The 24,324-nt window shown below is 39.1% G+C and overlaps 1 protein-coding gene across 4 annotated transcripts in view; it reads left to right on the top strand.

Annotated features, from left to right (window-relative positions):
• nlgn1 (neuroligin 1) overlaps positions 1-24,324 on the top strand; it is a 377,293-nt gene that overhangs the window by 214,369 nt on the left and 138,600 nt on the right. For all 4 annotated transcript variants that reach the window (XM_004552939.3, XM_004552941.3, XM_004552940.3 and 1 more), the window contains one exon: positions 2,528-2,680. In XM_004552939.3, the coding sequence (XP_004552996.1) occupies positions 2,528-2,680 (153 nt within the window). The remainder of the gene's footprint in view (positions 1-2,527; positions 2,681-24,324) is intronic.

Below are 24,324 nucleotides of genomic sequence, written 5' to 3'. Positions count from 1 at the left end.
TTAGGGTGGAAAATAAGTATTTGGTCACCTCAAACAAGGAAAATCTCTGGCTCTCACAGACCTGTAACGTCTTCTGTAAGAAGCTTTTCTGTCCCCCACTCGTTACCTGTATGAATGGCACCTGTTTGAACTCATCATCTGTATAAAAGACACCTGTCCACAGCCTCAAACAGTCAGACTCCAAACTCCGCCATGGCCAAGACCAAAGAGCTTTCGAAGGACACCAGGAAAAGTATTGTAGACCTGCACCAGACTGGGAAGAGTGAATCTACAATAGGCAAGCAGCTTGGTGTGAAAAAATCAACTGTGGGAGCAATCATCAGAAAATGGAAGACATACAAGACCACTGATAATCTCCCTGGATCTGGGGCTCCACGCAAGATCTCATCCCGTGGGGTCAAAATGATCATGAGAACGGTGAGCAAAGATCCCAGAACCACACGGGGGGACCTGGTGAATGACCTGCAGAGAGCTGGGACCAAAGTAACAAAGGTCACCATCAGTAACACACTACAACGGCAGGGAATCAAATCCCGCAGTGCCAGACGTGTTCCGCTGCTGAAGCCAGTGCATGTCCAGGCCCGTCTGAAGTTTGCCAGAGAGCACATGGATGATACAGCAGAGGATTGGGAGAATGTCATGTGGTCAGATGAAACCAAAGTAGAACTTTTTGGTATAAACTCAACTCGTCGTGTTTGGAGGAAGAAGAATACTGAGTTGCATCCCAAGAACACCATACCTACTGTGAAGCATGGGGGTGGAAACATCATGCTATGGGGCTGTTTTTCTGCCAAGGGGACAGGACGACTGATCCGTGTTAAGGACAGAATGAATGGGGCCATGTATCGTGAGATTTTGAGCCAAAACCTCCTTCCATCAGTGAGAACTTTGAAGATGAAATGAGGCTGGGTCTTCCAACATGACAATGATCCAAAACACACCGCCCGGGCAACAAAGGAGTGGCTCCGTAAGAAGCATTTGAAAGTCCTGGAGTGGCCTAGCCAGTCTCCAGACCTCAACCCCATAGAAAATCTGTGGCGGGAGTTGAAAGTCCGTGTTGCTCGGCGACAGCCCCAAAACATCACTGCTCTCGAGAAGATCTGCATGGAGGAATGGGCCAAAATACCAGCTACTGTGTGTGCAAACCTGGTAAAGACCTATAGTAAACGTTTGACCTCTGTTATTGCCAACAAAGGTTATGTTACAAAGTATTGGGTTGTATTTTTGTTATTGACCAAATACTTATTTTCCACCCTGATTTACGAATAAATTCTTTACAAATCCTACCATGTGGATTCATGGATATTTTTTTCACATTCTGTCTCTCACAGTTGAAGTGTACCTCTGGTGCAAATTACTGACCTCTGTCATCATTTTAGGTGGGGGAACTTGCACAATCGGTGACTGACTAAATACTTTTTTGCCCCACTGTATAGGGGCACCTACAAACTATTTTCATATCAGTCTTTTAGTGTCAAGAAGTTCCATCAAAATGTGTGTTTTTCTTGAGGTTTCTAATTTGCCACTCCTCTGGTTTAGAAAAGTATCAAAAAATATTGACAGAATCTGTCTTTTGTTTTCTTGGTTGGTTTACTTTTAATTCCCCGCACACTCTCTCATCTCTCTCTGGACCTGATCCCTCACTATAAAACATCATTAGGATAAATGATGTGTACTGCTACATGTACTGATAGAAACAGTTAAGAAACAACATGAAAAGGCTTATCACTGAAAAACGAGATGAAAGTGGAACCTTGTTTTGAACATGGGCTCTCACATGTTGTTAGATCTCCTGGGCCATACCTTACATTTGCCAGGTGCAAGTACACATACTTCTTTTTTACATTAATAGATTCTCACTGCTCAAAATGATTAAATCTGCTTTAAATCACGCTGAGTTATTTTAAAAGACAAGCTTAGTTAGTTTTTACATCTATCAGTCTGTGCTTATATGCATTCATATTCACAAAGTCAAGGTAAGCTTTTCGCTGCAGTTGAAAAAAAAAGGATACACTACTTTACTGAAGTAAAATTATGTCCCAATAAAACAAAGCTTTTTCATAAAGTTGTCAAACCTCATGTGCTCTTAAATTAAATGAAATTAAATTAAAATTTATCCCATGTTATTCTCTGAAGTTCCTCAGTATAGTGGGACATTTCAGATTGCCATTCTGGCATTTTGGACAGTCCATTGCCTGAAGGAAAATACAACTCATTAAATTAAACACATCAAATATCGTTTTTCCTTTACATGCATATGGAATTTAGATACATTGATAAACAAATTAAACAGTATATCTCAATAACAACAGTCATATAGTGCTTTCATATTGACAAAATATTTTGATGCCTAAAACTGACAAGGTCTCTATGTTGAAAGCCAGTGTGCCAAAAAGGTTGGCGAAAGCCCCCTACAAATGAAAGTTTTGAAAGTGAATCCCTGACCGTCGCTTTCAATATGTCATCTAACCAGTCCTTCTGCCTCTTCCACCTTCTCCTTTTCACCCCCCCACCCCCCCTCCTCTAGACATTAGGGAGAGTGGAAGCCCCAAACCAGTGATGGTTTTCATCCATGGGGGCTCCTACATGGAAGGAACTGGGAATATGTTTGATGGCAGTATCCTGGCCAGCTATGGGAACGTGATTGTCATCACTTTAAACTACAGACTTGGCGTCCTAGGTAAGGATCCTGCAATGAGTGACCATTATTGCTGTCATGTTGTGTCGTGTCTGTTCTTCCTTTATTTATGCCTTTTGTCATGTTGAGTCTATTACGTTAGCCTTAAAAAGACGAAGACCAGGGATATCTTTATTTCTTTCTTTTCCTTTCTTTCTGCCTTCCTTTCTTTTTTTGGTCTGTACATTGTTCTGGCTCAAACTGGTATTTCTTGCTAATATCTGGTCTCATTTCTTTGTTGATTGATTGCGATATTTCCAAAGACTGAATTTGAGCTTTCTATGAGATGATTGCTTTTCATTCTTCCTTGACTTTGACGCTAAAGTAGGCAGGTGACAGGCATAGTAGTACAAAATGTTTGTGCCATCCCTTTTCTGATCCTTTGCTCATCTACGTATTTGTTTAAAGTGACATGTTGATTGCATCTCTGCATAGTTTGAACCTGGTTATCACTCTGCTGTACATCTCTTGCCTCCTTTCATATATAGTTAGTACAATGGATTTTCAGTCCCTCTTGTTTCTGGATATCTCAGTTTTCTGTCTCCCCTGTCTTATTTTTTCTCATCAGAGTAATTCCTAATTCCTTTTCCCTTCTTTTAGATGTCACTGCCACATGATAGAAACAAAGGTGTGCTGAATGAGATTATGCTGTCATGGAATGGACCGCTTTCATTTAAATGCTCTTTTGGTTTATGGGGTTTTCACCCGGTGTGATCAACGGATAGCAGAATAAAGACACAGGGCAATATCCGCCTTTCACTCAAATATATATTAAAAAAAGTTTTCTTGGCATGTGTGTGAGTGTGCGTGCATGTACAGCTATGTGTTTGTGTGTGTCAGGGCGTATTTAGCGAATTAATATAAATGCTCACATAATATTCTTTGTGAAGAGCTGAAACACAATATCAGTGAAATATTAGTGTGATCTGCAGGTGGTCTGCATCATCTCTGTAATCTCAAAATTATTCCCTCTGATATTTTACATTAGTTATATTTTAATGGGAAATACTAAGACTGGCTGAAAAACCTGTTGCTTTCTTACAGACGTCCTAATGATACCCAAAGATCAACAGTGGTACTAAAATTCTTGACAGCTAGAAGTCAGATAATTAATATACATATATGAATATTTAAAAAAAAGATCTAGTGATTAGATATGCAGCCTTCCTATCCACCCTAAAGTTTAGCTTCATTGCAGACTATTACAGTTTGTAGAGACACCATGTGTATAAAGTGCACATACTCTACATACACTAAAAAACTGAACTCCACACTCCAAAACCTGCTGTTCAAAGCTGAAATCTTGGATTTCCCTGTTATGAATAAACTGGCGTAGCCAATTCAAACTCTGTTTGCAAATAACATTTAAAGCTTTAGATTATAGTTATAAAGCATTATGGAAATTACATAAGCAGCTGAAGTGTACAACCACTTCCAAACATCAAAAGCTTGAGAAAGGATAAAAAAGGCAAGTATGGTGAGAGTAATCCAGCCAAAGATCAGTCAGTTACATTTTAGAACATTTAAAATTATTTTAAAAGTGGTGAAATCCTCAGTCCCTTAGGCATTCCCTCCTTCTCATTCTTTTCTGTTTTTTTTCCCTCCGTTCCCCACTCGCCCCTTTTTCATGTGCAAGCTCTTAACTGCTCCAAGCCTCATAGTGTTGAGGGAAAGTGTATTCCTGCTGGTTAACATGAGGCACTGCTGTTTGCTCTCAGATTAAACTCTGTGTGTTTGTGTTTACCCCCCTGGCAATGGGCAAAAGTGTGCAGCTTTACCTTACCCAACCTTCTAGTGGGCTGTGTGTGTTTGTGTGTGTCTGTGTGTGAATGACAGTAGATATAGGACTCATAATCAGTGGGCTTGTGGGCTTTCCATTCAGTTATCCAGTATAATTGAGTACAAGTTCTGTGTTGGACTCTAAGTTGTTTTTCTTTCTCACTGTTAAGAGTCAGAGCCCACACGGCTCTGACATTTAAATGGGAGTTCTTCCTCTCCGAGGTCACCAAGTGCTTTTTCAAAAGGGGGACGCAGTAATATTGCAGGGCCTTAAGGTTACATTATATAGTACCTTGATATTACTGTTGCTGTAAACTGTGAACTGGATATATTAATAAACTGAATTGAATGTTAATGTTTCATTGGTCCAGACATGATGTATATGTATTATCAGCCTCTTTAATTAAAGTCAGCCGACCACATGTTCGTAATATGAATAAACCCGTATATTAGGTATGATAACTAAACATGTGTTTGGTTTAACATTTGGTATGGGGGGAAAAAAGCTCTTTATTAGAGAATGAATACAGGAGTTAATGAAAGATATTACACATCTCAAAAATTAAGAAGGACTAGGAAACAATGTTTGTTTAAACCTTTTATACCTACTAACATTTACCAGGCTCTCAGCATTATTATTATGTTCTCTAGTTAGCCAGTTGGCCAATGTTGGCTAAAGTGTGGGACTGACCTAAACGGACGATCGTGGCTCAAGAGTTGGGAGTTTGCCTTGTAATTGGAAGGTTGCTGGTTCGAGCCCCGGCTTGGACAGTCTCCGTCGTTGTGTCTTTGGGCAAGACACTTTACCCTCTTGCGTACTGGTGGTGGTCAGAGGGCCCGGTGGCGCCAGTGTCCGGCAGCCTCGCCTCTGTCAGTGCGCCCCAGGGTGGCTGTGGCTGCAATGTAGCCAGTATGTGAATGTGTGTGTGAATGGGTGGCTGTAAAGCACTTTGGGGTCCTCAGGGACTAGAAAAGCGCTATACAAATACAGGCCATTTACCTTGCTCTGTCAGCTGAGCAGCACCTGTTTGCTTGGAGATGCTGCTCAGCTGACAGAAATCCCTACCCTCGCTCCAGTGATTTTTCTCCTTGGTTTAGTGTGTTTGTGTGTGCAAGTGAGCACTACGAAGGAAACCATTAGCGGCTTTAAATATGTAGAGCTGCTGGCGCGAAGCTGTATTTATGGGTTAAGGGCCTTGGCTGCAATGATTTTGGCCATGGGGCATGCATATAGTATGCTACTGTCAGTGTGTGTTCATGGGTGTGTAGGAGGTTGTGTGTTTAATGAATCAGAAGTTTCTCCAGGGTGCAGATTGGGTGTTTATGAAACACATAGTATAGTGCTATCAAAGTGCCATCTCAGTCCCCCTTGGTTTATAATCAGAAGTCCTGCTGTGAGGTTAGTTTTGGTTTGAATTGTTTGGAAGTGCTTAAGAAGCTAAATGCTCTATCACAAATATGGTATGATGTTTTTTTTCCCTTTAAAGTGACATAATATTCTGAAATTTGCTGGATATTATCATATAAAATCTTGCCTTGTCATAAAAACATTTCGATTCCCATCAGTGTCCCCAGTGAATAAAACTTATATAGGGGATTGTTACTGAGCAGTTATGAAACTGTCACACTGAGTTATTTAATATTGTTTAATCCCAGATGTCTATCATACTGGCATTGTGACAAACACAGAGTCACAAATGTTGACTGCATGTGGTAATATGTGAGTTTTAAGCCTCCACGCTTGGCTGTTGGAGTGCTGAAAAGCGGACTGTGCCTTTAAGGCCAGGCCCTCACAGTGCGGAGTTTGTTTCAGCCCAGCCAAAACCTTTAATCATGCTGATTGATGAGGTGCATTTCCCTGACTCAAACCTTCTCCAAATACCCCTTCCATTCCAGCCATACATCAGCCATTCAGCCAATTCATCAAGCCTCTGATTGTTTTAAGATATACCTGGCCAGTAAAATATCCATTTCTCTGCATGCTACTGCTCCTCTTACTTTCAGCACTGATCAAGCCCATAGAGACCTGGCATGAGAAAAGGACCGACTAGCAGAATATAGATGTTTTAAAAACATGTTAATATAATAGTTCGATAATTATGCATTTAAAATGAATCCATAAATTGATCCATTTGTCAATTCTTCCATTTATTGTTTTACTATACTAAGGTTCATAATGACTATGTGAGCTCCGTGACAAATTTTAAAGATAAAGCAACCACAAAATAAAACAAAAAATTAATAATAAAGAAAACATATACAGGACATTTTTATGAGCCTAAACACTAGCGCTATCGTTAATTATTTGATCAGCAGCATAGTTTAGTCCAAACAGTCCCAAGATATGTGCTGAGAAACTTTACTGATTGCATGCTTGTTATTTTTTCTGCATGCTGCACACATTAGAAAATCCACAAATATCAGATTTGGCTAGCTAGTTATTTAAATTAGGACTGTGTGCATTTCACACAGGCATTTCCCCTAATATTTACCTTCCCAAATAATGCTCGCTCTCTCGCTCCCTTTTTTATTCTAATATATCTTCTTTTCTTTTCCCCTTCCACAGTAATTGGACTTTTTCTTTCCTGTTAGTTTTTGTCCTGCTGGCAAAGTGTGGAAGACTATTATTTTCATGCTTATTAATTTCTTTCTCCCTGAAACAAATACTCCAATGATTTAGGTTCATTACTCCTTTTGCGCCTCTTTTCTCTACCTTCTCCTCTTGCTAGTACTCCTGACACAGCTTTCTCAAAAACTCGAGAGCATCTAATCTTTAAACAAAAGTGTTTGAGTTCTCATCCATGTGTAATGATTGCTCCACCTGCAAACATTGGTATTGCTATTAGTTCTCTTTCATTTTGTCACACTTTTCTCAGGCTTTCTCCTGAGCTAACAATAAACACATTTTCAAAAAGTCCATAGCCATTACCTGTATGTGTGCAGATATTTGACAAGGGCTTTTGGGAGGGGCAGTTGTGAAGCTTATTCCTCATATGTAACTAAGGGAGTAAACGTATCAGTAGTAGGAGTTGTGGAAGTCCTTGCAAAGCTATTCAGCACTATTAAGCCATTTTATGTACAAAAACTTTTTTGCCATAAAAGCTTTACAGTGTTGTAATGCTTGTAGTTTTGTATCCTGGACACTAATTGTCAGAGGTGTGGACTCGAGTCACATGACTTGGACTTGAGTCAGACTCGAGTCATTAATTTTATGACTTTAGACTTGACTTGAAAAAATGTTCTAAGACTTGTGACTTGACTTGGACTTTTACACCAATGACTTGGGACTTGAATTGGACTTGAACCGGTTTACTTGAAAAGACTTGATATTTTACCCCAAATATAAAATTTAACATGCATATTATATAGAGATTGAAAATGTGACGTCATTCACGGGTAGAACCGCAAAGGATTCTGGGAACTCGTGGCAAGCGGTACTAGCGCACGCAGGCTTTCAATTAAAATCAGTTATACAGCGATAAAAAGAAACACAAAAATGTCAAGAAGCCGTTGTATTATTAACTGCAATAGCCGGTCGCATGACAGCCACGGGAAGCCGACGGGTAAAGAGATCGGTTGTTATCGGATTACGTCGTTGAAGAGAAATTGTTCGAGCCATGTTTCCGAAGTAACAAAGACGCGACGGATGGCCTGGATTGCAGCCATTCAAAGATCAAATATAACGTCCCAGAACACTCCAGCTCACAGGTTAGTCTGCTCCAAGCATTTACACGAAGGTCAGTGTTTTTTAGTAGTTAATACGTCATTTTTCTTAACATAATTGGTGATATAGGTTACAAGCAAGTCTGGCGCTGAACAGAAATTGTCGCGCTATGCTCCTTTATTTATTGTGCATAAATAGTGAATTGTCCTGACACAATATTGCATTTCGCTTCTGTTATTATGGTACATTGACAAAAACATATACTTTTATTCACAGGATAAAACAGGTTTTTTGTATCACTAATTGCCCAGTACGATTACAGCATACAGTATTATTGTCACTGCTACATTTCTGTGATGGGTACCAGAAATTATTTCCACTACTAATTAATTACCGTTGAGCTCAAAGGTCCTATTAATAAACGGTTAAGGAATGTGTATTTATGACGACGATTTGTGAGACTGGTAAACTTATGATACGTACGATGGTCTTTCGTTCTACACGGTGCATTTCAAGGTCCTGCACCCATCCGTCGGTAAACTGTACCTGGGCTTGTTGCAGTGACCTGAAGTTACTAAACTTCATGAGTGTATGCACTCACTCCAAGAAGCGTATAATTATAAATATGCATATAAATATGCTAAGATGAGATAGCTGACTTCATCTAACTAGCAAATGTTGTCCAGGCTACGTTGGTGATGCAGTTTTTTTTTAATGTGTATGATATTTTTGTCATGCGATTTTAAAGCCAGTCCTACAACCGCATCCAAGAATAACATGCAGCTTATCTCAGAACTGTCGGTGAAAATTATTCTTGGAGCTAGGTTTAATTGAGCTGCATTTTAAAGAGGTGCAATTTCACAATTTGTGTATATTTTCTAAGTTCACTATTTTGTCATGTGTTGAGAAAAACACAGATTTTAAAATTACATGGTCTAATATTTACATTTAGCATATAACTGCAACATTATTTTTTCGTTTTTTTTTTTTTAAAGACTCGAAAGGACTTGAAATTCAAAGTTTCAGACTTGTGACTTGACTCGGACTTTTACACCAGTGACTTGAGACTCGACTCTGACTTGCCTGACATTACTTGAGACTTGACTTGAGACTTGAGGATAAAGACTTGAGACTTACTTGAGACTTGCAAAACAATGACTTGGTCCCACCTCTGCTAATTGTCACAAGCTCTCTCTCTCTCTCGCTCTCTCTCTCGCTCTCTCTCTCTCTCTCTCTCTCTCTCTCTCTCTGTCTCTGTGTGTGTGCACATAGGCATATTTAAATGCATCATCAGCAGTCCTTTGCCGTACTGCTTGGATGTTCTTTCTTGTAAATTTGCCAAATAGGGCTCAAACATTTCCTCTGCTATTTTAGGGCAGAGAAGGCTTTGATCAGTGGACAGACTGCATTGAGACATGTTGTACTATTTGCTTCAATATTTCCCAGTTTCACTGTGCTACCCGCTGCCAAGATCCCAGCATTTCTGAGGAGAAAGCTAGCAAGCTGACAAGACAGATGACATGATTGGAAATCATGACTTTCTATCCTTTTGGTGTGAAATCAGCCCAGATGTGCCCTTTGATTAAAGTGCAATCTGCCCCGATCTGTGTGGTCCAGTATTTTGCATGTTAATTTAATTGCTGATAGTGATACTAGAGTATTTCTTTTTCATTTTGTTTAACAGAATACACGTTCAGATAGAGAATTTGTATTAATTCCTAAACTGTTTTGTAATCAGGCTGCCTTGTACTGGCGGTTTCTATACTGTACCATTCGAAAGGTTTTTTTCCCCCTTGGTAAGAACTGTGTGTAAACAGTAAGTACTGAAGAAATCACAAAATAACAGCAAATATTTACTGCATCTGTAATACTTGTGTGGACGTTCATTAACAGAACCAATTAGATCAGGTTAGCAAGTTTTAGTTGAAATTGCTAGAAGTATTTCAGTCATATGAAAATCATTCTTTTTTTGTCATTGCACTGGACTTATGTTGAAGTATTCTGGTTGTGAGGTGAGCTGTGTATGTCAGTGCTCAGTTTGCTTTTCACCTACTCATTTGGCTGAGTTTTTCTGTGATTTATTCATGAGTGAGCAGCAATACTAATGGAAGCTATGCTATGCTAATGGTGATCTGGCAACAGCAAGGTTGGCGATGGAAGGTTACAGCAGCTTTCCCGATGCATCACGGATTGGATTAATCTAGCCAAGACTTGGACAACAGTCAGCCATCTGGGCATGTTTAACAACGCCAGGTTGCTCTAGCCAGAACCATTGCACCTTGCCACCAACACACCTCACAATAATATGCACGGTTCATGGCTACTAATAGCTACAGCCTTTATGTGAGCTTTCACCACATAGTGTTTGGAAGCATTCTTGAAATTGATCAAACATGTATAAACTCTTGTTGCTGGTTTCATTCAGGCAATCACGGTGTTCTAAACCCTGCACCCTTTTTTGAGTACAAATTAATACTTTTACAAACTTCCAAATCCTAATCAGCTTTTAAAGTTTTTAAGTTTAAAGTAACTAAAATCCCATGTAATACAACTCTTTAATACACAAAGTGCTCAGATCAGAAGAGCTAAAATGAAACCAGTACTTAATTCTTGCATGTGCATGCTTCCAGTCCCTGACACATGATGAAGTAGCAACGTTCTCACTCTCCTCCACTGCTTTACTGTCCAATGGAATCAATTATACAAATATTAAACATACTAACACCAAATATACTATCTGGAGTGAATATTTTTAAATGTAGTAGTGTACTAATTCTACTCATCTAAAATATACTAACTGAATTGCAAAGTGTGCTTAATGTATGGAAAAACTGTGAGCTTTAAAATTATTTTGAGCTTTGTTTGCTTTCTACCTCCATCTTACTCACAGATGTGGCGTGAATGCTAATGTCTGCTGATGTCTGAATGCTCATACAGCTAACCTCCCAAGTAACTATTAACAGTAATTAAAAGTAGCACACATACACACACAAACACACACACACACATACATATACATATCAGTATGAGCTTTCAGACTAAGCAAGCTCTTTTCATTTCCTCCTCATCCTTTTTTGTCGCTTCTTTGTTTTCTTTGCACATTTTATGCTTGGATTTCTTTTGTTCTGTGAGATCAATAATCAAACCAAGCAGTTGTGTTTTTAACCCCCCTCGGTGTTTTACAAAATGTCCTGTTTCAGCTACATGCTTTAAAACGAATTACTTTCACAGCTGCTTTGATGGTGGCTTGATGTGTCTATATACCTCTCTGTATTTAATAATTATTTATTATTACTCTTTGGCTCTCTTCCACAGTGTGTCTTTTATACTGTCCTCCTCCCATCACCCCCAACCAGTCCCAGCAGATGACTGCCCCTCCCTCACCCTCGTTCTGCCGGAGGTTTTGTCCTTTTTAAAGGGAGTTTTTCCTTCCCACTGTTGCCACGTACTTGCGCATACGAGGTTGTCTAATTGTTGGGGTTTTTACTGTATTATTGAAGGGTCTTTACCTTACAATATAAAGCATCTTGAGGTATTTGATGTGATTTGGCACTATACAGTACAGATAAAATAAAACTGAATTGAACTGGCTGCATATTGAAGAGTTTGACCAGATGCTGGGCTGATGTGGTCGTCATTGTTGTTTTTTACTCTAAAATCTATTTGAATTTAAGTTACATCAATCAAATTGGATTTGACTGGATGACTGATATGACTCTACAGAGTTGGATTCCTGGGCATACTGGAATTAGTTCTGACCAGATTTGCGGTTGTATTTCACATGCACTCTTGTGTTAATACCACTGTTGTTCTGTCTGAGACAGCTGATTGGTACAGATTGTACTGAAGCTGATTAGCTGGGTAGAGACGCAGGGGGCAGATGGAGAGACGTGTTGAGAAAAAATAGATATTACATCCCTTCATATCAAGCTATTACTAAGCATCTTTTTGCAGTCTACATGCATAGGTAACCCGTGTATATTTACACAACCCCTGTGACAGTGTTAAGTATTTATCAGAGTGTATCTTGTGCTTTTGTATTAATGACTGCTTACACATAGATGCCCACAGGTATAAACCATCCTGTGGGTTTGCCTGTCACGCTACATGTCCATCTACCCATAACAAAGTGTGTGGTGTGCAACAGGTCCAGTCACTGCAGGATATAAATGTAGTGGAGTAGATCAGTTCTGTCTCGAGCAACTACATCTGTATGATTAGTTTTCTTAAAGGGTTCATTTTAGAGCTGCCTCACTCTATTCATTTCATTGGACTGATGTATTTACTGGTAAGTCTGAAGTTGATATGTTTAGTTTCTCAGTCTGCCAGCCTTTCTGCAGCCCAATAAGAAACTCACATACTATCTGCCGGCACCAAATAAAACCATCGCCAACAAGCAATAAAGAAGACAGAGAGACCAAGGGAGAGAACTATGAAGAGAAAATGTGATTTAGGACTCTATGGGGGTTGTCCTCCGTGCACGACAAAAAACATCTGATTGGTTATCAGCTTGAGTCACAAATCTGCCGTCACCATATTTTTAGAGGTCAGATAGCAGCATCTTGCTGAGACACCAGGCAGCTAGGGAGGGAGTGGAAAGCCGAATGAGAGTATGTTAAAGTGCAAAACAAAGAAATAGTATGTGAATGCCTTTAAAAGAGTTTGAGAGCTCTGGTTTGAGCAATATACAGTATGCATTTTTTTTTAATTAAATATAGGAATATTTGATTAAAGAAAATGTCCCAGAAGCTATTAATGTCACGGTTCTGGGTCAGTTTGACCCAGTATTTTGAGTTGTTATGGTTTGGTTTATTTTTGAATGATGGTTTGTTCTTTGTTTCTCTGGTGCTTTGCTGGGTTTTATGATGAATCTGTGTTTCAGTTATTTTGGTGTGTTTTTGCATTATGGATTGTTTTCTTATTCTCTTGTAGTGCTTGTGGTGGTGGTGGTGATGATAGATCATTATTAGTTTCTTGTTTCTGTTTATCCATATTTAAGGATTTGTTGTTTCATGTATTGTTCGAGTTGCATGTGTTATATTCTGTCTGCCTCTCTGTCTGCGTCTTTGTTTAGTGGGTTCTTGTTTCCTGTTTTGTTGTGAAGGTCTGTGTCTCATGTGAGTGTGTTCAGTTCTACTGCGCCCCTGTCTCGTTAGTCCACTTTCTCCCAGCTGTGTCTCCCTCCTGTTTCTCATTCCCTGATTACCTCCCTGTGTATATAAGCCCTGTGTGTTCCTGTGCTTTCTGTAGTGTCGTACCATCAGATCATGCCTGTGTGTTTCCGGTTCTCAGTGTTCATTGTTTTGTGGTTTGCCAGCAATAAAGTTGTGGTTTTCTGTTGAAATTTGGCTTGGCTTTGGAGTCCTGCGTTTGGATCCTCACCTCCGCCTGCCGCACACAGAGCCCTGACAATTAAGAAGCTATTAAGCTAATATGTTTTTACATGTAAATGTGTTAGTAAGGTCTGTTGAAAAGTTTTCTTGGGATCATCTTCATGTTGGCTTGTCTGTTAGCTGGCGTGTCTATTACTTTTTTTCTTTTTTTTTTTTTTACAAAAAAACCTGAAATCAGACTTCAGGTTTTGATGAATGAAATATTCAAGCTGAAAATCTTTACTGGCATACATTGTGTAGTTTGTTGAGAACAAAATGATATCAGTGAAAATGAAAATCATCAACCATTCGCGAGCTGATCCAGAATGAAGAATGATGATCCTGGTATTCTACTGATTTATCTGCAGTGCCGAAAGCAGAAACTAGTGCCCTTTATACTGCACCTTTAAAAATGGGAGGTGTGGAGCTCAGGGTGATGGATGCACACACAGTGCATCTGATTTCATACGGGGTGCATGGAGTTAATTTCATTTGATAATCAATAAACACAGGGCTGCTATCCTTTTCTGTGTGTGTTTATTGCATACCATGAATAAACACAAAAATGCTGCTAGAGTTGACCTTACGTTGGAGGATGGCTGCCCCCTCTCCTCTGCAGCCTCTTGTTTCTCTCATCTGAAAATTCCTCTGGGATTAAACAGGCTCGTCTAATACAGATTATTCCTCTCACTTCTAACCATTTGTTATCATGTACCCACTCCTTTTTTAAATGTATGTAGTTTTTTTCAGTTAGTTACCAGCAATACAAAGAAATGCAGCCTACAAGAGTAGTTAAACGTGATCATAACTGCAATGCCAACATTTCGTTCTGCTGACTGGGTTGCTAAAACTTTGTTGAACAGTCAAGAAATGTATGGACGCATATCAAAGCATGTGATGTGCAAGCTAATCCAGATGGAAAGAAAGAGTGAGAGATGCCCCAAACCAATATGATACTGTATTAATAAATCTAACATTAAGTATGCAATCAAACCTTCTAGCCGCTGACAAACTATCCTGTACTCTGACAGGATCAGAATGCATCTCTTCTGGGATTAGTGATCTGCTTTTCGGAAACCTTTACATTAACACATTGATCCTTTCCTTTTTGTCCTCTATTCTCTTGCTCTCTGTGCAATTCAGGCTTCTCACTATTAAATAGTCTATTTTACCAAATCCATCTGCCATATTTGCCTCCTCGCTTTGTTCTTAAACAAATCCCATAATCCTCTCAAAGGTCAGCATTCTCTTTTGCTGCTACTGCTCTCACCGCTCGCTGTGTATTCATTTGTTTTTTTCTCGATGGAAATAATAGAACAATATGGAAGATAAAAGAGAACGAGGAGGTGGTGGAGACGCAGGAAGATCCTGTTGTTCCTCTCCATCTCCCTCATGCATTATTGTTCTCTCTTGCTCTCCTTTTTTCTTTGTTTTTAATTCATTTGAATTCAGTTGAATTATTTATTTGCATAAGAAGTGTTTTCAGAAGCCAACAAACAGCATTTTACACATAGTACTGACGTGGTGGGTTCCAAAACTTGAATGATCACTTTCAACCCATCATTGATATTTTTAATAAAGGAAAACAACATTTTTTATTTGAATAATTAAAAACTTGGTGAGTGAATGTGTGTGCATTTGGATATTATCTCACAAACTCCTGGCAAAGAGATTTCAATGCCTCGAATCACTAACTGCTATCCTAAGACATCATCTTCTACAGAACCTTTTATTCAAAGTTAAATATACACATTGTCCCTTTTTTGGCTCAGTTTGTTTAATTTGTGGTGTTGAATCTGAATTTGTTGTAATATTTGTATTGTTACAAATGAAACATGAAGGATCTTGTGTTTCTTTCACCTGAAAATGTAGAACAAGTTAACACCGCAACCTCGGCTAAATTGCATTTTGTGAAGGAGTGAAGTGCCATATCATCACTGCAGACTCACTGCTTGATTTGCATGTGTAAAATTAATCCACAGCATATTGCATCCTGCTGATGCTAATTAGAGAAGTAACCATTAATATCAACCACTTAATCATCAGTATTAATATGCATAATTATTAATGATTCGGTTTCTCCCTTCAAACATAACAGCACTGCAGGGCTTCAGCTACTTGTGTTTACACCAACATCTATCTTCATTATACACCTTCAATTAATCAACTCTCTCTCTCCTTATTCTGCTCTCTCCTTCCCCTCTTGCGTCTCTTGCTCCGACTGTATGCGGCTGTCATTTGAATTGGAAGCGTCTCCCTTGATTACTTTTTAGAATGCAAATGACCTGTTAGTGCCTGCCCCATATTTGGTATAGTTTAATTAGGATGACATAGATTTAAGTGAGTCTCAGTACAAGTCGTAGGTATTTGACCTATACCAATACCCATACCAACTGTTGCAGCCCTCTTTCTTCTTCTTGTCATTACAAAAACAAAACAAACAAAAGTAAAACCTCAGATTCACAATAGGTACCAGTTAGTCTGTGTGTTTGCTGAGTGTTTGTGTAGGTGCGTGTTTGTGTATTAGAGAGAACAGGAGTAAAGATCCATAAGTGCTGGGCTTGCAGTTTCATAACAGACCCCAGGGAGCTGTGAACTGGTCATAGTGTTGACAAGTTGTGTGTGTGTGTGTGTGTGTGTGTGTGTGTGTGTGTGTGTGTGTGTGTGTGTGTGTGTGTGTGTGTGTGTACGTGTACGAAGGTGGTGTCTCTCTGGCTTCTCTAACGGAGAAATGAAAGTGTAGGCGCATTTCATTTACTGCCCCAGAGAGACCTTTCCACCACCCTTACATTTATTAACACTTACACTGTTAACCGCTGCTGACCCCTGCTTATAGGCCGAGCCTAGCTAACCTCTGCTTTCAGTCTATATCCTTATTGAACAAATCTGCCCTTCGGCCTCCTCAGTCTGTACTAATCACAGAATTTCAGGAAGCTGAACAATTTGATTATATTTTCATTTCAATCCTTATGTTCAATTTAAGGCCATCACACAAAACCACTGGTAACTTATACCAATATGATGCTCTTTCACTGCTGCTGATCAAGCTTGGGCTGAACATCCTTTTAAGACCATCGCAAAGAACTAACATGGATTAATCAAGAGGGTAGCTAACACTGAAATAGGTGGAGTTACCAGAAGGGTGTAAACATATGACAGCTTACACCATATATACCATGTATACACCATGACAATTTGTGTTTCAGAGATAGTGAACAGGGGGAAAGAAGCACTCTTGGAAGCATAAGAAATGAGACCATTGGATTAACGTCTAAGTGAGTACATTACAGTGGAAAACAAAGGGTGATGAGGAGGAAAATAGAGGAACTGGCTGACATCGAGATATCCAGTCAGCTGCTTGAATAGGCTCAAGGATAACGCAGAAGGTTTGCTGTTATTGCAGAAAATGAAGAGTAATAGAGCCACACAGCTTCTACAGCAGACTGAATCTGAACTGCAGAGATAATGTCCGAAGTCCAGCACAGTGGATAAGCTGAAGACTTTGGACAGTATATTCCAGTAAAACTGCCTGGAATATTCTATTCCATAGGCGAGCTTAAGCACCCCCATATTTCATCAGAGCACTCCTAAAAATAACTATATTAATAGTAGTAATAATAGAACTTTTTAGTATCATTTCCTGACATTGTCTTCAAATGTTATATTTTCCTAACCTGTCTGTTGACAATAGTACAGAATAGAATGAAAATAGGTTTTCGTCCAGCATTGTTGACGCTATAGTGTTACACTTACAGAGGCGTTGCTGCTTTAATAGTGCAGTTTGTCATTAATAGCCTAATGAGACTTTCATTGTTGTGGCAGAAGGCAGAGGAAAAGGGAATTTCATGACAGAAATCAGCGATGCATTTTTAAAACACACTTTAACTGAAATGCAAAAGTTCAAACTGTTCGGATAATGTGGAGTTATTGTTGTGACTTGTAACGTTTCTGCTTATTTTTATTTGTTCTCTAAATAGCTTCAAAAACATTTTCTGATGCTTAAATCTCTAGAAATTATTACCTAATTATAACCTTCTGATCCACTAGGCGGCTGGTATGTTGGGGGTTGCCAGCTAAGGAGATCATGTACTTTATTATTTTAGTTTGAGAGCAGGACAAAGAGAACATAGCGACCAAAAAGAAACAAGTAAGAGTGGACATAGACGCAGAGAAGACAGAGATATACAAGAACAGTAAGAACGAGTGAGCAAATAGTGAACTTAGATGGAAGAACAAAAAACATTTTTCACAAAGTCATTTTTCATGTATTTCAAGGATGCTCAGTGTGATTTCCAGTAGCATGCTTAAAAACTGCCAGTGGACGTTCTAAACAGAAAACATTGATATGAAAGAATGTGCATGTTTCTCATCTTATCTGTTTTGCCACAAATAGTTATTGAAGTTCTTTGACGACTGAGCCTCAGGTTTGATAAGTAAAGGCTCCACACTAAAACCAGTGAATATGTTGAAATCTCTGTATTATTCACTCTGAATTATTCTCAGACACTACAATAGATCATCCAACTAATTAGGTTGCTTTTGAAGCTAACGTTATATTGTGTATCCAGTTGGATTGAGGTTTGCAAATGTGAAAAGAGCTGATTACATTTGGAAACAGCATATTCCCTTAATATTAATTATAAGGGACTGTATGGAAGACATAATGATTTGGAGGTGAGGCCCACTAAAGGTTTGACCCTAGAATCACCCCAGTTTTATTCAATTCAATTCAATTTTATATATATATAGCCAAATCACAATAACAGGCAAGGCGCTTAATATTGTAAGGTAAAGACCCTACAATACTACAGAGTGACCCCAGCAATGAGACAAACCCCTAAGAGCAATCGCTTCAGTGACAGAGGGAAGGAAAAACTCCCTTTTAACAGGAACAAACCTCCAGCAGAACCAGGCTCAGGGAGGGGCGGGGCCATCTGCTGTGACCAGTGGAGGGTGAGCGGAGGGAGATATGACAAAGAACATCTGTGGTGTGGAACAGAAAGAAAAGACGTAAATACGCTGAACAATAGCTATACTGAATAAACAGATATACTTTCAACAGCCATGGGCAAAAATAACTGAATACAAACTAAAAAAATGTAATGGAGCATTTGTCAAAAGATCTGATATATTATTAACTGCAAGTTAATACTATTAATATTACCATTAGCCATATCTAATCTCATTGACGTCTACTGGTTTAACTTAGACTAATCCCATAATAGATTCACTGCACGTTCCACATCCCATGGGACACATAGGCATAAGAGTTAAGATACACACATACATACACACACACACACACACACACACACACACACACACACACACACACTAGAGAACAACTGAGGCAGCTGTACATGCTTCCAATATGCCTTCAGGTCAAGTTGTAAAGAAAGCCATAGACTTATTGATTGGAATAAAGTTAAGTGACAGAGTGCAGAAACATAGCGCTTGTGGGGTGGGTTATGAAGAGCCAAATGTGTTGTCTTCTGGAAATCTACTTTCTAAAGTGGCTAATATTAATACCTTTATTTTAAAGTATATCACTGTATATGTGCGTGTGTGTGCAAACTCTGTTTTGCCAAGGCCAGAGAGATCAACCAGGGGTTTGTTCCATGCATCGTACAGGTTACGGTCTTCTCTCAGAGTGTGCATGTGTGTATTTCCTCCTTATTATCTCCCTCTCTCTCAATTTGTGGACTCTGCACACACAGCAGGATAGTTGGGATTTGCCAAATAGCCCCAAACACCCTGATAAACTCCACACACACACACACACACACACACACACACACACACACACACACACACACACACACACACACACACAAAACGTAAAAACAACTCCCACATACCACTGAATCCTTCTAGTTCCCTAAATGTGACCAAACTATAACTAATCAACATAGAATGCCCACTCTGTGTGACAGTGTGGCTGATTATGTGATGAGGTGTGTGGTGGCGGTGACCTTTGCGTTGCATTTAACATATAGTGGCATGGTGTTCTTGAAATGAATGGCACAAGATTTGCCATTGTTTCACTCCAAAAAGTGAAACATTTTAAAAAGGAGTGAGCGTATTTCCTTGTATATATGGTGCTGTGTGATTCACGCTGTTAAGGACTTTAAAAGTGACACATGGTATTAATCACAGTAATCCAATTCTCTTTATCAGTACCCACTGCTGTGCTTTAATGAGCGATTCACATGGAGAGGCTTTCACATAGACGGGGTGTTGCTGGAAGATAACCGACTCACTAACTGACTCTTAACCGTGCACGCCTTCTTGTCAACCTCAAATCTTATTAGTCGAGAATACAGGTGTTTTTCTTAATAGCACTTCTATTTTATTTGTGTTCTGAAAATGAACACAATTTATTAGAATATGTATATATAATGAAGCATCACCTACATGCTGGTCGATACTGACAAAGACTATTATTGTTCAAAAATAAGTTTTGGGCATAGCAGTCCACTTTATTCATTCATGTGTGCCTTTGCATTTCTGCTCATGAAACAACATACATTGGAACAACCTTCCCTGCCAAATGCAACATGATAGAAAAAAAGTTAAAAATGTTAAAGTTAATGGACCTCTAAGTTTAAGAAATGATTGGTAAGGTATGTCTCAGGTAAAGATTTTAACAAATGCTTGCCTAAAATGACAAGATCTCAGCAAATGGAGTGTATTTTATGTAAGTATAAGTAAATGGAATTCCAGTGTGAGTCGAACCTCAGTATGAAAGTTGTAACTGGACTTTTATCAGTTTGCTGAACTGCTGTCCCCAGCTTTTAGCCTTAAGGCCTTTACACACTGGACATGTAAAATCCGTGTGAATATTTTGTGGGTTAAAAATAATTTTCTGACTCACCTGTTCTTAATGCAGCTTATTACACTAACTGTGTAATTTCACTGGACAAATGTCCTGCATTTATTTTTTTGACGCAAGCAAAATTTTTTAGATTTTTAAGAACCGAGTAAACATATCTGACCAATCAGACCAACCGCATTTGGCAAAAAGTGCAAATGTAATTCAAATTGTGCACTAGTACTTAATACACAGTACAACAAATCTCCTCAGGTGTGGCCCCAACCCTGATAACATGAGTGCAAATTGCAAATTATGTATGAAAGCGGACTGCGATACAGCTGTAACTCCTGGATCAAAACATTCAATTCTTCATGCTTCTGCAATTTTGTGAGAGTTGGATGGACCCAGAATCTGTTTCTTACTTTTTTGTTTAGAAAAATGAGGACCAGCTCGTTATTGCTTGATATAGACTTAATTTTTTAGGTGAAATAATTCGCAAAAATGGCAAATTCAAATCTGGAAAATTTCGAATTGCGTGTTGTTTTTTCACAACGCGTTCAGTATGTAATGGCCTTTAAATTTAATCTTGAATAAAACACCAATACCAACTCCAGTCTCAAGCATGAAACCTGCACATGCTACACAGTTATTCATCACATTAAATGGCCTCAGTGCGGGTGCACTGCTACTGAACATTAGCATGTGAATTATCAGGCATTTAATGAATTTGTAGCTTAGTTGCAAAGATTACCTTTGGTCCTGCATTCAGCGGAAATTGCTTCAAATGAGTTTGGAAAGAAATACAATTACTCTCTGAAGATATTGTAAAGATCCACACTGATGTTGTATTTTTAGTTTTTCCCACCTATTTGACCATCAGCTGCAACTGTAACTAAGTTGTAACTATTTCCAGTGACCTAGGCAAGATCTACATTCTAGATGAAACAACTACTTTGGCACCAGGGAAAAATTATGTTAAACTGTGATATTACTTGACACTGTCCAGAGCAATCTGGAAGATAAAATAAAGTCAAAATTGCTGATCTCTTATTAGTAGTTGTCATGCATTATGCATCTGAATTTCAAAGAGCTGAGTAGGTCCTGGCTTCAGCTAACTGCAACACAACTCTCTGTGTTTTTGTAAACGCCAGTAGCAGTGACAGGATGGAAGATGTTTTGGCCCTCTGTGGTCTTTCTGTGAGAGCTGCAATCACATTCAAGTGATTGTGATTGGCCTGGCTTGAAGGAAATTGATTTAGCTGCTTGAGCCTAGATATGGAATGCTTCTCTGATATCACTGGTATAGAGAGCAAGGGAATGAGAGAACAACGAAGTAGACAAGAGAAGGAGACATAATAAGGGGTGGATGTTACTCTGAGGCCCATTGTAATCTTTGGAACTATCATTTCCACTGTCATTGCCATTGTCAATGGCATTTCACTGGATTCCCACGGTAGTGTTCGGTAGTTCTGACAATAGGACAAAATTTGAAAATTGCTCATACACAGGGTGACATTTTTTCTCTTGGGCTCGCATTGATCAGTTGCTAGTCATTATTGTCCAGGTCCTGATCCACCATGATCAACTAGAACAGTGGAGCCAACTTTTGAGTAGGATATAGTATGCAGTAGCACTGAACTACTTAGAAAACTCTCCCAATTCTTTAGGACGTTTATCGGGATTACTTTCATTTTTAAAAGTTGAAATGTGGGGACTTACTGACCTATGTACTGTTTTGTTTCTTGTAAAGAGCATATTTGATTTCTTGTCATGATTTGTTCTTGATGTAGTCTTAACCTTAGTAGCATTGATTTAATTTGAATCCCTGCTGGTTTGTGTGAAATGCAGCGCAAGAAGAGGGTTAACATAATTTGTTCATTATCTACCTACCTACCTCCCTCTTTGTTATTCTTGAAGGCTGTAGTGAATGATAACATTGGAGGATTGTTGTGGTTAGACTTGACTAGGGTCAAATCCCTACTGGCCCAAGCAAGATTTTCTTCTTCTGTTTATGTTTTGTTTTTTTCTCGGTGTCAGTGCCACATTCCATTTCTTTTTAAACATGGGATTGTTTCCCAAGGCTTCAGACCTCTGCAACCTTATCAGGTCACATCCATTGATCTCTTACCAAGAGGTCGAACTCTTACGAGACAGAGTGTGAGCAGCACTTTCATAGTCCAATCACTGCTATAGTATGATCACACTGTTTAAATCAATATTGCCATGATCAGCACGCAGTTGTTGTCACAGCATTTCATCTGCTTGGGGTCATTTGTGGCACACAGCCACTATTTTGTCCCAGCTGCTTCTCCATTCATTAAGCTACACTAACTGCCAGAAAAACATTTTCAGATATGCTGATGAAGGAATTCAGTGCGTTCATAAGGGAAGCTTTACATCTCTTTTATCTTTGTTTGTGTCATGTACAGGGTTTTTGTGTGTACCATTGCTAAAATCAGGCTGTCGAATTTTAGATTAATAGTTGAGCTTGTTCAGAATTTCATACACTTTTATTGCTAATATACAGAAAACAATAGACTGCATAAGTCAGCTTGGAAAATCTCAGCAGGCATTGCTCAGCATGTCCAGAGAGTCCAACACAGTCAAATAATAACAGCCTGCAAAGCCTACCGGCAGGTAAATTGTGAGATGGTAATGGTGCTCGTCATTCTAGCTGCTGCCTTACTTCACATATCACTCTTTTCAGCTGCTCTTTATTTATACTGGAACTATTGTTCTGTTAAAGTTTTATATGAAAAAATCAGGGAATATAATAATTTCGAGGTCTTTCTGCCTCTAACTGTCTGCAAAAAACGTCCAAAAGACCCCCTGCCTGCAACTGCCTCTATCTGTCATCTCCCATTTGTCAAGCTTTCATGGTTTGTTTATTCTTTAAATGCAATTGCACCTATTTAGATTTAACAGTGAAAGATTGTTTTCATTAGCGAGTGACATTAAATGGGATATTTAATCAGCTGACTGGTTTTTCAATTTCACATCTCAAGCATCACAGCCGCACAAGACGCTTAGCAGCCACTGGTGAAGGAAGACAGAGAGAATGGTAAGGAAGGCATAACGAACAGAAAAAGATGGATACACGGTTTGTTAAAACTGCTTAACATTTGGAGTCGTAGCAGTCTAGGCAAATCGGTTTATGTCCATGTCAGGGCAAGTTAAGCAGTCTGTGATTATTGTGAGGAATGGAGAAAGTCAAATTTGATCTATCGCCTTGCCTTCAGGAGGTTGAGGTGGTATATTTGTTTGGCTCCACCCCTGTCAGAAGGCACCATCTCTTAATCGACATTGCCATTGACCATGTGACCACAAGGGATCCTTGCCACTTGGCAAGTAACTTTGAGCTGGAAGAAGTGAGCAATACAAGTACTTTAATTCCGGGAGTAAAATGTCGGAGTCTAATCTCTCTGTTGTGCAGTTTTCCTGTGACAATCTTTCCAGTGTGTGAGCATTTGCTCTCAGGTCTATGATATATTGAATTTCATTTTAATTCGGGCTTGGTTCCTCCTAGCCTTTTTTTTTTCAAGTTGGTCCAACACCCCCTGTGGCTTCCTAGCAAGCAGCAGTTCAAAGGGATAAAATCCTGCAGAGGCCTGGAGCACCTCCTGCCCTGGGAATCATGGGAACCATCAGGGGCTCCTGATAAGGCCTTGCAGGTCCTCCCTCCCTAATAGCAGTGTTGGACAACTTTGCATTTGTTAGCACATCAAAAGTACCTCATGTCTTTAGGTATTGGGAGTGTATACCTCAGTCAGTAAACCAATCTGATATTACTTTATGATGATAGCATACAGTGTGCTCTGATTAGCATGTGTGTGCACTGACAGCAAATTTTGTCTAGTAATACATCTAAAAATGTATATTTGCAAGATGAATTAAAAAAAGTCTTGTATGGTAGTTTTGAAATGTCATTTAAAACTGAGATTTACCCAAATCATTCCTTCATTTCTTCCTTCTCAACCACCCCTTGGTGGAATCATTGCTGTAGCATCAGAATCAGCAC

Source organism: Maylandia zebra, linkage group LG23 (genome assembly GCF_041146795.1).
Source record: "Maylandia zebra isolate NMK-2024a linkage group LG23, Mzebra_GT3a, whole genome shotgun sequence".
NCBI classification, from domain to species: Eukaryota; Metazoa; Chordata; class Actinopteri; order Cichliformes; family Cichlidae; genus Maylandia; species Maylandia zebra.
The sequence above is the reverse complement of the archived record's forward strand: the minus strand, read 5'-3'. Positions and strand labels throughout refer to the sequence as shown.